This window comes from Triturus cristatus, chromosome 5_2 (genome assembly GCF_964204655.1).
Source record: "Triturus cristatus chromosome 5_2, aTriCri1.1, whole genome shotgun sequence".
NCBI classification, from domain to species: Eukaryota; Metazoa; Chordata; class Amphibia; order Caudata; family Salamandridae; genus Triturus; species Triturus cristatus.
The window spans coordinates 286,723,952-286,736,255 of record NC_140588.1 but is presented as its reverse complement, the minus strand read 5'-3'; the positions used below and the strand labels follow the sequence as shown (position 1 = coordinate 286,736,255).

The 12,304-nt window shown below is 38.4% G+C and overlaps 1 protein-coding gene across 1 annotated transcript in view; it reads right to left on the bottom strand.

The window, feature by feature from the left end:
• The window catches only part of PRL (prolactin), a 91,505-nt gene that overhangs the window by 29,553 nt on the left and 49,648 nt on the right, over positions 1 to 12,304 (bottom strand). Inside the window, exon 4 of the mRNA XM_085606592.1 lies at positions 2,811 to 2,990. Coding sequence (XP_085462718.1) covers positions 2,811 to 2,990 — 180 coding nt within the window. The remainder of the gene's footprint in view (positions 1 to 2,810; positions 2,991 to 12,304) is intronic.

Below are 12,304 nucleotides of genomic sequence, written 5' to 3'. Positions count from 1 at the left end.
GCTTTTAATGCCCGGTAGAGACAGCTATGTCAGGCTCTAAAGCTATATTATCATCCTACTACACAGCATCTGCTTAGTGCAGCTCACCAAATATCTAGTAAATGCATGTGTGGAATATGTTACATAAAAACAGGGTACAGGATGCAAAAGATATATAGTGCCACAATATGAAGTAACACAATATCATGAAACGTGCTAAATGCAACTTGCTGGCTATTGTGGAGTAGAAGGCACAGTTATTAGTTGCTTTTTTATGATGCCAGAGCCCTGGTTATGTACAGGATTCACAACGTACTGACTTTTGCCCAGGAACCTTTGATATAGCTATAAGTTCCCAACCCACCAATCCAAGTTCAAAAGGAGAGAAAGTGAGGCATGTCATCCTTGTAGCAAAGCCTCCACAGCACCAAAGCACACACTTGATTCCTCCTTAAGAGCTCAACTAAATTGGCTACTCCTTAGCAAACACTTGATACCTGCCTTGATTAAATGTCAAGCTGACATGGCAGTGTATAATACACACACAGGCTCTGCAGTGGCAAGCCTGAGGCATGTTTTAAAGGGCTACTTACGTGGGTGGTACAACCAGTTCTGCGGGCCACCTAGTAGCATTTAATTTTCAGGCCCTGGGCATATGTAGTGCACTTTGCTAGAGACTTATGAGTAAATTAGATATGCCAGTTGGGGATAAGTTAATCAAACCATTTTTAGGCGGAGAGCACATGCACTTTAGCACTGGTTAGCAGTGGCAAAGAACCGAGAGTTCTAAAACAACAAAACAGGATGAGAAAATTTGGAGGCAAGCAGGCAAAAAGTTTGGGGAAAGAACACCCTAAGGCTGACAGGTTTAACACTCTGGAAGAAGTCACATGACGGGTATGTTCAGACCCTATCCACATCTCCAGGCATAAGGTGCTCTAAACCCCTGATTGATCTTGCACACTCTTGCTCATTCCCATCACACCAAATATGTAACCAAAAGGAAAGTATTGTGAAGTGATATGTTAACGTAAAGACAAAAAACATAAATGCGTGTCAATGTTTATTAACTTCTGCAGAGATATGTTATTAACTACAACTGTGGAGCCTCATTCAGAGTTCCATGAAAGGCTCTAGCTGCCCTAAGTTTTAGCCTGGAGATGGACAACCACCTAGATTTACCATTGGGATGTCAGGGGTGGCCTGAGCTCTGACTGTTGCATGGCATAAGCTCATTCTCCAAGCAGATTTGTCTCAAAATTCAGGTGGGCTTTTTAGTACACTAGGTTACATACAGACAAGCAGGCTGACTACTTGCGCCTAAGGTGCGGAAGCCCTCCTTTGTCTCACTCTCCATATTTGGTGACTGTGAGGCAGTAATAGAAGGGGAGGGCGGAACAAATGCCACCCTTAATAGCAGTAGCAAATGTCCAAGTCCTTCTTCTAAGTCCGACTCTGGTGTCATTGCTGGCAGTCGGATGATACTCCTTTCTACTAACAATTTGAAAGTAGGGGGGAGTAATATGAAAGCAGTGGAACAGTGGTGGCAGTGTTTAGTTAATAATCGTAGAAATAAACCACTTAAAATAACAATGAAAAGTAGCAGAAAAAGTGTCTATTTTGGTCCCGGTTCAGAAGTTGGGTGGTAGCAGTCCAATATTCATGGTCAGCAACAATTAATCCACTCTTTGTAAAATGATCTCATGTTAGACGTATCTAATCTTCTGATATATTTAAGTAGGACGGCTATGTGGATCAAAATAATCTAAATATCCTAATATATAAAAACTGTGTGTGCAGTAAAAAAACAAGTATTGAGGTGAGCAAAGTTAAAAATCTGCAAATTTAGTATTTGCAACCTGGTTTGCAGGAAAAATAAAATGCAAATATTATTGCACGTAAAATATATATCATCAAAATATAAAAAAAAGTTGTGAGAAAAAAAGAAAAATAAATCTTCAAAGAGTGTGATATTGAGCACTTCCCACATTCTTCTGTTTTTTTATTTAAAAAAATTCTGTGCACCCCTAATAGTGACTAGCACAAAGGTACTGAGGCACATATGTACAAAACATTTGTCAGGTTTAAGTTCATTTGTTCACGCAGACTTGACGCAAAATCCAGATTGGCATTTAAAAAGCAACACAAATACAGATTTGTGTGGTTTGCAATGAAAAGCAATGCAATGCAGCGCAACCAGCACCCTTACCTTACTTTGCATCAAGGAGGCGTTACGTGGGTGTTATGGGCGTTTCCATACATCCACCCATAGATTTTAATACAAATTCTAATCTTGAAACACTTGTAGACATGAATTTGCACCAAAATCTTGCGTGTCTGTGAGGCTGATGTAATGAGGAGAAATATTTATATTTCTCCTCTTTTCATCCTCTTTGCACATGTGTTGTATTCTGCAGCACACATACAGAGTTAATAAACATTGACACGCATTTATGTTTTTTTTCTTTACGTTAACATATCACCTTTCAGTATAGTTTTTATGTATAAATCTGACACAACAAAGCAGAACTACTTTGTTTGGTGCCCTGCCTTGCGTCAAATCTGCTCCTGACTATGCATTAAATTCCACACTTGTAATGCTTGAACTTATCACTCCTAAGGTTATCCAGGCACTGGGGGGCCATCGGGGAGATCAAGTGAGCTATTGTCTAGCGTCACATGCTGCTGAACTGAACTGGTGCTAGGTATCGAACCATGAGCCCCCTGATCCAGAGTCAGTCGCTCTGGCTGCTGTACCACACATCTCCCTTGAGCAATATGGACTCAAGGTATATTTGCATAACACTGTTCACACAATCTTTAGTGCTCACCCTTCCAACGATTTTCTCCATTCCTTCAAGGAGTCGCTTGGTTTGCTCTTCAATCTCGGCTGCCTTCCACAGGATGGTGTCTGGCGCTTCTCTGATACCCTGCACCTCTGTGACGATGTGGCCCAAGGGGTCATTCCATGAACGTAGCACCCTGAGCACCAGATTCAGCAGATCATCATGCTGCAAATGAACAAGCATGAAATGCAGTAAGAACACATGACCCATGGGAAAATGGCAGCTGCAGCCAGTGCAGGTAAGAGCGGTGGGGCAGGGTGGGGACAGACGATGACAATGGAAAATTAAATAAATAATTAATTTTCCCTTGTCGCTCTTACCTGCACGGGCCGCGGCTGGAAAATGGACTAATGATAAATTCATAGGTGGATGGACAATGGCTGGGCATTCCAAAGCAAATTATCACCATAGGGGGAAAGCGGTTTTTGAAAGCATTGCAAAACATAACACAAACCTTTAATCTCCATGCTCTATTATTCTCATACTCCATTTTCAGACTTCCTGAATCAGTACAAATGTAAATGAGAATATTACTTTTTTAAGTCTTGATAGCGACTCTTTTCACGTTTCATAAATTTTGTGTACCTGTCAATATATATATTAATTTTACACTAACACTTGTGATTTATACATTAGGGTATGTAGTGAAGGGTTCATTAAATTGGCCCAAATGAGACTTGGCAAACGTTGTTCCAAAATTTGCTGTGCCTAAAATTGAAATTAGGCCCATTTGGCTAAATGAAAGCAAAAGAGAAATAAATCTCATTTGCTAGAGCCAATCATGATTATACAAATTATTCATTCTTATCTTGCAAAATGAATTCTTAAGAATAATGCTGTACAAAAAAGGATGGTTTGTTAAAAAGAACCGTGCATTGCAGTTCTTAAATTGAAAATAGGCATGTAACCTATCCGAAGTGTGGCAAAGTAGGACAGTTCATACTGTTAGCTCAAATTATTATTAACAAGGATAAGATATTTTGTATGTGTCTAGTCATAGACAGTATTTGATTATTGTTACTGCTATTATTAATTTTCCAATTGTTTTTTCCAACCTCCAGCTAACACATTCATCAAATGTCATTTTCAGTCTACCAGACTCTTGTGTGGGCTCTGCACCATAGCAATAAGAGGCAGCCATAATATAGCCCCAACAGCAGTGCTTAATTTGAGCCAGTGGTTGCAGGTGGGGGCGAGTGGTACTCATTTATGAGGACCAACACTTATTTTTTCTAAGCAAACTTTGATCCAGAGTAAGAGAGAAAAAAACACACAAGGTGGAAGAAAAGAGGAAGTGAAAGATACATGGAAAAACCGTGACAAAGGGTGGAAGCAGGGATAAAAACAAAAAGCTACAAAAGTGAGATAAATGGACCCGGAGTATCTGGTGGAGAATTACAGAGGCATGAGGTGGGCTCAATAACAGGCAGCCTTTGTATTCAACAACTTGACCTTTGATAACTCTGGCTGGCTTCTGTGCAAATATTTAGGTCATGGCATATTATTCTTTTACTAAGTAAGCACTGCCCAGCAGAATATCCAGGCAGTAAATGTGAGTAGGAGGCGTGGTGCTGTTACAATGTTGCAGGGACATCTTAAGATCTTGTAGGCCATTGGCCAAACGTATTTTGGGGCCCCCTGTTTGAAACAGCTTTGGATTTAAGATCCAATTTCAGGTCGTTCATGCCATCTTCGGCCAGGTCACTGACAGTGCACATGCACACTCCAAATGCTAAATATTCAGAGATAGTGGTTTGTGTTTTCAATTTTGTAACACAACAGCAGCTCACTAATATTACTGCAAGTAACCTCGGTGACACCCTCTCATTTCTCATATGTGAGGTCCTGTTTTGATCTAAAAGAAACTTTTTTATGGATGTTGCATGAAAATTAAACAACATTTGTCTGCAAAATGTCTGTAATAGAATCTAACACATCACACACACTAAAAATAAATGAACGGTATTTAAACAAATATGTTTAAGAATTTTTCAAGTCAATCAGGACAAGACTCTGCAGAACAGACCTGGCCCTATCAGGGGCCCCCCTGCAAGGCTGGGGCTTTATGCCACAGCCCTCTCTGCACATGCCTAAAATGTCTCTGCACTGTAGGTACATCAAAGTCAAGTGTGTCTATGGTTCACCTAAAAATAGTATGTTGTCTCTTGCCATAAATACATGAAAGGTAGAACATCTAAACTAACAGGTACAGTGCAGTGCAAGAAAAACTCAATAAAACATTTAGTATAAATGTTTGCTGTACATTAAATAATATATAAGCCATCATTGCTGTGATATGTCTAATATAGTTTGATCATTTCTATCTAACAAAGATTCAACTTTCTCCAAAATGTGTTCAGATTCTTAGACTTTTTTGTCCTAATGATTTTTGTAAGTTTTCGGTAAGATGAAAGATACAAAAAAGAAAGCGGCCTCATCTCATGACATTGAAGTGGCCAGCATACACAGCATGACTAGACACACTCTCTAAAACTCAGGAGAATATTTACTAAGATGTAGCACTCAGTTTGCATCACAAAAGTGATGCAAATTTAGCGCTGGAAAACCCTCCAAAGTAGCTCAAAAAAGCTGTACTTAGCCCAAGGGGGCATACCATGGGTGGTGCATGGGCGTCCCCATGCAACCACCTAAGGTTTCAGACGCTATGCCGTATTTACTTAAAAAGAAGATAGGGTTTAGCGTGACAAAATAGCACCCATGTCAAATAGGCACTAGGAAGGAGAAATGTTTCATTTCTCCTTTCTTTTTGGACTTTGTATGTGGGCTGCACTGCACAGCACACATACAAAGTTGAAAAGGTTTCAAGTTAGTGTAAGCAAGGAATTTTTCACTTGAAGGCTTCCCTTCCAATACAAAACCTATGCTAGATTCACAGAGACACCCTTGCACTATGGTACAAATGTGTGTCTGTGGCACAAGACAGCATATTTGGGCACCAGCACTAGGGAGAGGGAAGGAGAGTGCCATATTTCTATAAATATGGTGCTTTCCTACTTTCTCCTTCTCACACAATGCAGCATTTGCAGCTTCTGCACTGTGCTCCGTGAAAATTTAGTAAATCTGCCCCTGACAGTGAGTTAAATTTTGTTGTTACCTTTCGAAGGATGTTGACTCCATTCAATGCATTCTGTTTATTTGATATCTTATGCCAGCTCTCTGTTCAAGCTGATGATACTATTCACTTAACTTCTGCTTATTAAAAAACTGAACTCCTACACTGATCTTGGATGAATTTGCAGCTCAAAATGTGAATTTATTAACTCATCTGCTGGCCCACTTATCAGGCCACTTTTTGAACCTTTTTCCTCAATTAGTTCACTATTTGTGCTGTTGTTTCAGTCTTGCTAATTAGGTCAGCACATTTTTTAATACTGTTATGTATACATGGCTAAATGTCAAAAGAATGTCATCAATTGGATGCATCAGTAAGGCCAATTCTTATTCTCTGGTCTGAGAGCATATGATAATCATTGCAAATCAAATAGATGAACACTACCAACATGCTGTATTGTGATTGGTTCTGATGACGCAAGATTTAAAAAATCATAATAAATGACACATTTATTGATTGAAGACACGAAAAGCTGAATGTACACTTTGCAAATGTTAAACACAATGACACATGAAGATTGAGACAAGTGTAGTAGAAGCACCATAAAAGCGTGCATTTAAAAATAAGACGGAGAAACCATACATACAAAGTAATACTAATACATATAAACGAGTTGCATTAATGAATTTTGTATGTAACATATTGCTTATTAACGTTTACTGATGAAATTGTGATGTTAATTGGCCTAGTGTTCCTAAGGCTTTCTGTCAGAGTGCACCGTTTAGAAAAGTCGGTGTAAAAACGTGTAGAAATGTGTTGTTATCTTGATATGTTGCAAACTAATGCTAGTGATTCAATCGGTTATGAAAACTTAAAACAGATTTTGTGATGTGAATTTAGAAAATTATGCATTTATATGAATGTTGAGTAAATTGTGGTTGTAAGGTATTTCTAACATTAGCTATTTTCATGTAATAACGTTGGTGAAAGTTCTATATATTCTCTAGTTTAAATTGATTTTATTACATTATATTTGATGTTGGTTTAGAATTATTTAATTTAAACGTGTAACACCAACTTAAAGGATGCTTGGAAAATGCTTTTCTCTAATGCTGACCTTTCCTCTAAATAATACAATACCCCATTTACAACCAGTGAAATGTAGCTTTATTTGTCCTTTACATGTACCAATTTTAACATTCCTGAATGTTTCTACAACTTTCACTGTGAAATATGCCTGTTGGAACAGGGCTCCAGCTACTTGCTATAAATGGTTACTTTGTATCTCCTTACAACAATGTTAGGCCTTTGCGGACTTCAAAATCTTTTATTTTTCATGACCAGAATGGGAAAGCATCTCACTCTTGTAAGTGTCCTGGGTGACATTATGTGAATCTGAACATACAATAGTCTTTCGATGATGATGTGATGCTGCAGCCAAATTTAATTTTTTTGAATGTTCCTTTGTTCTATGCTAATGAACTCGCCTTTAAATTGGAATCCTTTACCTTTCTTCGTAGGAGTTGAGCTACTAGAGCACATGCTATCCTTCTGCCTAAATGGTGGCGGGACTCTATAACTATGAAATTTGATTTTATATGACCCATCCGACAAAGCCTGCTTAAGTGTTTCACACTTTTTTATGTGCTGTGCTACTCTTAACTGAAATTCTCAAATGACTGCTTATTGCAATGAATTTTGAATCTTTAATACAATAATCAAATTGATCTAAATATCTGTCTGAGTCTAATATTGAATCCTGTTGTTCTTCTATTTAAACTGTGCTGTTTACTAATGACTTAAACGAGTTGTATAGAGAAACAGCAAACTCTGCAAGAACATCAGGTGTTACTTCTTTAGTTTTGCATTGCAGTTGCAGAGCTTTTAGTTTGAGTAATCATAACTCACCGTGTTTTCCTGTTGCTATTCTTTATTTCCACAATATGGTTTGAAGAGTGGTCTAGTTAAATCTTGTCTCAAACTTGTAAGTTGGCTGTCAACTAATGGTCCTCATTGGACAGCTAATGAGGTGCTTGGCCACCCTAATTTCCAGCCTTCCTATTGGCAGACAAAAGAGTTGTCAGAGAACCATTGCCTCTGTGTTAAAGGGTAACGCTGAAGTTTTCTCTGATCGTAAAGGGCCCAGAAGGTTAGCGTAATAAGGACAGTAAGTGTATAATAATAACTTTTTACCATGCTTCCGCTGCTATAATCTTGGTAGCAGAGGATGGTTCTGCAGGTTGAGTGAGATTTTAGGGTGCCAAAAATAGTCCTTTGCCCAAATCCGAAGCGTCAAAAAAAATGTCGGCTCAGCAAAAAAGAAGGATTGATGGATTATCTCACTGAATAGAGTCAACAAGCAGCAGCAAGGGAATAAGAGTGTTAATAGGGAAGCACGTTACTATTGCATTTGCATAAAATTGAGACTTTTCCATTGAGTAGAGTGAAGTGGTTAGAGTCCAGATGACTAAAGTTCATGTATGATTATGGTGCTTTGTGTAAAGCTGTAGTTATAAACGGGTCTGTCGTTGCCTAAGATCTTGAGATATTTTCTTACGGGTTATCTCAGTGTAGAAGACACTGAGTAAGTTGTCTGCTGTTTTGTGGTGTTGGTCGTGAGACATCGTCGACAACACCTCGGTAAGGGTTTTCTATGTGTGTTAGTGGTAAACGGTTGGTATGGTTTATCCCAGGTGCACAGGGAATAAGTATTTCAATTAAGGGTGAAATCCTGCTGGTCGAGGTTTCATTTGAAGCGAATGAGTATAGAAAGCTTAGTTACCTTGTGAGAGTGAATATATTTGGTGTGGCATTCAGTTTTTTTTGTTGCTTTCATTGTATTGTCATTTTGCTTAGGGAAAAATGCACAGGTGAAGATTGTGAGAGAAGGTGAGCTACTGCGAGGAGTGAGACTGACATCACATTGTGCCCCACTGTGATTGGTCGTTTGGTGTAAAGCCACATTGGGATTGGTTGACTACATCATAAGAGTCGCACAGTTATTCATTGAGGTTGCTAAATAGGTGAATTGTGGGAGAATAACATTTCCTGCATTCACAGAAATTGTTTGTGAATACAGAATTGATTAAAAAAATTAATATTTTCAAGTCATTGCAGAAATTACTTAAGGAAGATGAGATCATATCTGTCAAAGCACAGGTATAAGTACCACTTACATCCATTTCTGTGGCTCAATTATTGGCATAAAATCACGAAGATGAGACTTTACAGTTCCCTCATTAGGGAACATTGAATTTGAGAATATTAGAAAAGTTAAGGAAAAGAATGAATGAAATGAAAGAACCTTTTAAAGCCACTGTAATTGAAGCTTTAAATGCCTGGGAGCATATTGCCCATCAGAAATACAAAGAGATATACCAAAGGAGGTATAGGAAAACTATGGATCATTACGCAGAAGCTAGATGGGATGTGCAACAGAAAATGTGGAGAGCAGATGTAATACAAGGATCACATGGTATCTGGATTTAGAGGTTGAGGAAGATGAAAATAGTTGGAGAAGAGAGAAAAAGAAGCATTTAGAGACATACCAATTTGATTCAGGGAAAGAAGGAGATGAAAGTGGCATAGATGATGACCTTTTAAATGATTTATTGTTGAATCGTCCACCACCTTAAAATGAGACACAGACTGGGGACTTAATAAATGCCATTCCAGCTGAGAAACCTAATGCTCCTATAATGCCTGAAGAGCCAAATTAATCTATGTTATTTCTCCAATGAGTGGGAGGACAGAAATGTCAGCTCATATAAACATGATTGATTAAAGTACTCCAGGCACTTTGACTGTATCCATTACTATTGGTCCTGTTGTGCCCCTTTTTAAGTCTGGGTTACAGATAAATATGGTTCACAATTTGACTGTACCTACTGGAATAAATACAGTCCATGAAAGCTTATCATACTTGAGAACAAAATCACTGCTTCATGCACCCATGGTTCCAAATCAAACTAATAATGCTGCAGCTCTGAATGCTGTTCCAAATCAGACAGAATTTGATCAGACACAAGGATTTGTGTAGAGGTTCCCACCTTTACATTGCCCAAAACCAAGTAAACGTCCAGAAATGAATTACTGTGTTTCAGTCATGACTGTGCGTATGGGTATTTCAGTTCCAGATTCATCCGTGCAAATTATGCAACCTGGAATGTGTGTAAATTGGAATGACGGGTTTTTAAATTTAAGTAATATAGCAATCTGGGATTACTCCTCAAGAATTTGAAGAATGGGTTGAAGGATATATAACCCCTAAAATCTGAATTAAGCAATGGTTTCAGCTTCAGCTCCTGTATTAATTATAAATTCAAATTCACTGCAAACTTCAGTTTCTAGTACAATACCTACTTCAACTTTGGTTACAGGGTCAAGTTCAGTTCAAAATTCAGTTTAGGAAAGAAGAAATGATTTAAGGAACACTTAGTCTTCAAGGTTAGATGTTTGTCAGGAGGAGGAACTACTGTCATATGACTAGCAATTTTGACCTATGAGAGATTTGTAGAATTGGCTCAAAATCTGGTATAGACTTTCGAAATTCAAAGATTTTGCCAAAATCTTAAAGGCTAGATTTTACTGACAAAGACATTGAGACTATGAGGGCACCCGCAAATAAATTGCAGATAAAAGAGCTAATGCTATTAATCAGAAAATAGGAGGAAAAATAAATATGGGAAGGGAAGGCAGATGGTCAAAACAAAGCGAGTTAGAATGCCGTCACCATGTGATGTTTTTGGTGGCAGTGTAAGAGAAGTACAAATGTGCCCTATGAGAGAGGTACCTGGATTAAGTAATGTTCATATGCCATGGACAAGACAGGACATTTTGTCATTTACAAAAGATGTCCCTAAATTGGGAGAAAATCCTGTGGAATGGTACAGAAAAGTTGACAGATTTGTGAAGATTCCAAATGTTTTGTGGATTAATTTGAATACTCTGAGATTGTGGTTCCTGGAGATTTGTGGGCTGAATGTAAAGTGACTGTGGATTTGCCTGAGTCAGAACCAGAAAGGGATCTTAGAACAGGAGCACCATCACCATTGATAATGAGGAAATACCAGCAGGAAATAAATCACCTGAGGACTAATTATTCCCGTAAAGAGATTGATTGGTTGCAGATTGACAGTGCAACTCAAGAATTGAAAGAATCAGTACATGCCTTTTACGAGAGATTATTGCAGGTTTTCAAACAGTATAGTGGATCAGACACTATTGCAGACAGGTATGTGGGACATTTTGTTTACAGGTTTGTGTTCGGTTTGAAACCTGAGATTTCCAACATGATTCAAAAGCAAATATTTTGCTGGCAGAGTAAGTCTATGGATGAAATTTTGTGTCATGCAAAATATTGTGGCTACGACATTGAGATGAGGCAAAAGAAGCTCAAGGAGAAATTGATGATTGCTCAGATAAAAGTGATGCAGGAAGGTCAAAATCAGGTTTTGATAATTCAGTACAAGTACAGGGAGGTTATAATCAAGCTTTGGTGGTGCAGGGTGTTAACGGCTTTGAGCAGCAGAATTTTAGTCCCAAGTTAGAGGTCATAGCAATCCTGTAGATTCTAGAACTGAATGTGTCTCTTTTGAAAAAGATAAAACCATGTCATGCTTGCGGGCTATTTGGATTTTGGAGACGCGAGTGTAGGTCTGTTATGAATAATGCAGGGAATCAGATGCAGAGTGTGGAGTATACACAGTCTCAAAGAATTAACACAGGACAGACTAAACAAATGCAAGGACAGAGAATGCAGAACTCTAACGTATCACAGCAAATGCAAATGCTCCAAGATCCCATGTCACAACAGAATGTTTAGGTACAAAGATATAATGCAAATCAAAATCAACAGATGGATAGAAATTCTTCCCAAAATCAGAATATTTGATCTAATTGGATGACAATGATCAGGGTCTATTAGAATGATGGTGCCTCAGAGGGGAGGAATACATCATGCTTGGGGCAGCCTTAGAGGAAGGCCAGAGTGGTCCCTAAGTGGATAGAGAAGTGGATGGAAATCATGGCTCATTCCTTGTCGACACTGGTGCTACCCACTCTACTGTAAAAACAGCAAAGGTTCCCAACCTAACCCTCTTGGGAAAAAGTATCTAAGCTGTAGAATTTACTAATAAAAAGTTGTCTACCCCAATTTCAGGAAACAGTTACTGTTAAAATAGGATCATTTGAGGATCAACATTGATTTGTGATGTGTGACTCATGTCCAGTGAATCTGCTTGGACGTGATCTACTATACAAACTAAATTGTTCAATTTATTGCACACCCAGAGGAATTGAGTTCCATACAAATGATGAGGATGTTGTTTTTAAACTTACCCAACAGAAATCGGATGTAGGAATGTATCCTCTTCTGACGTGTGAGGATTTTCCCAAAGAACTGAGA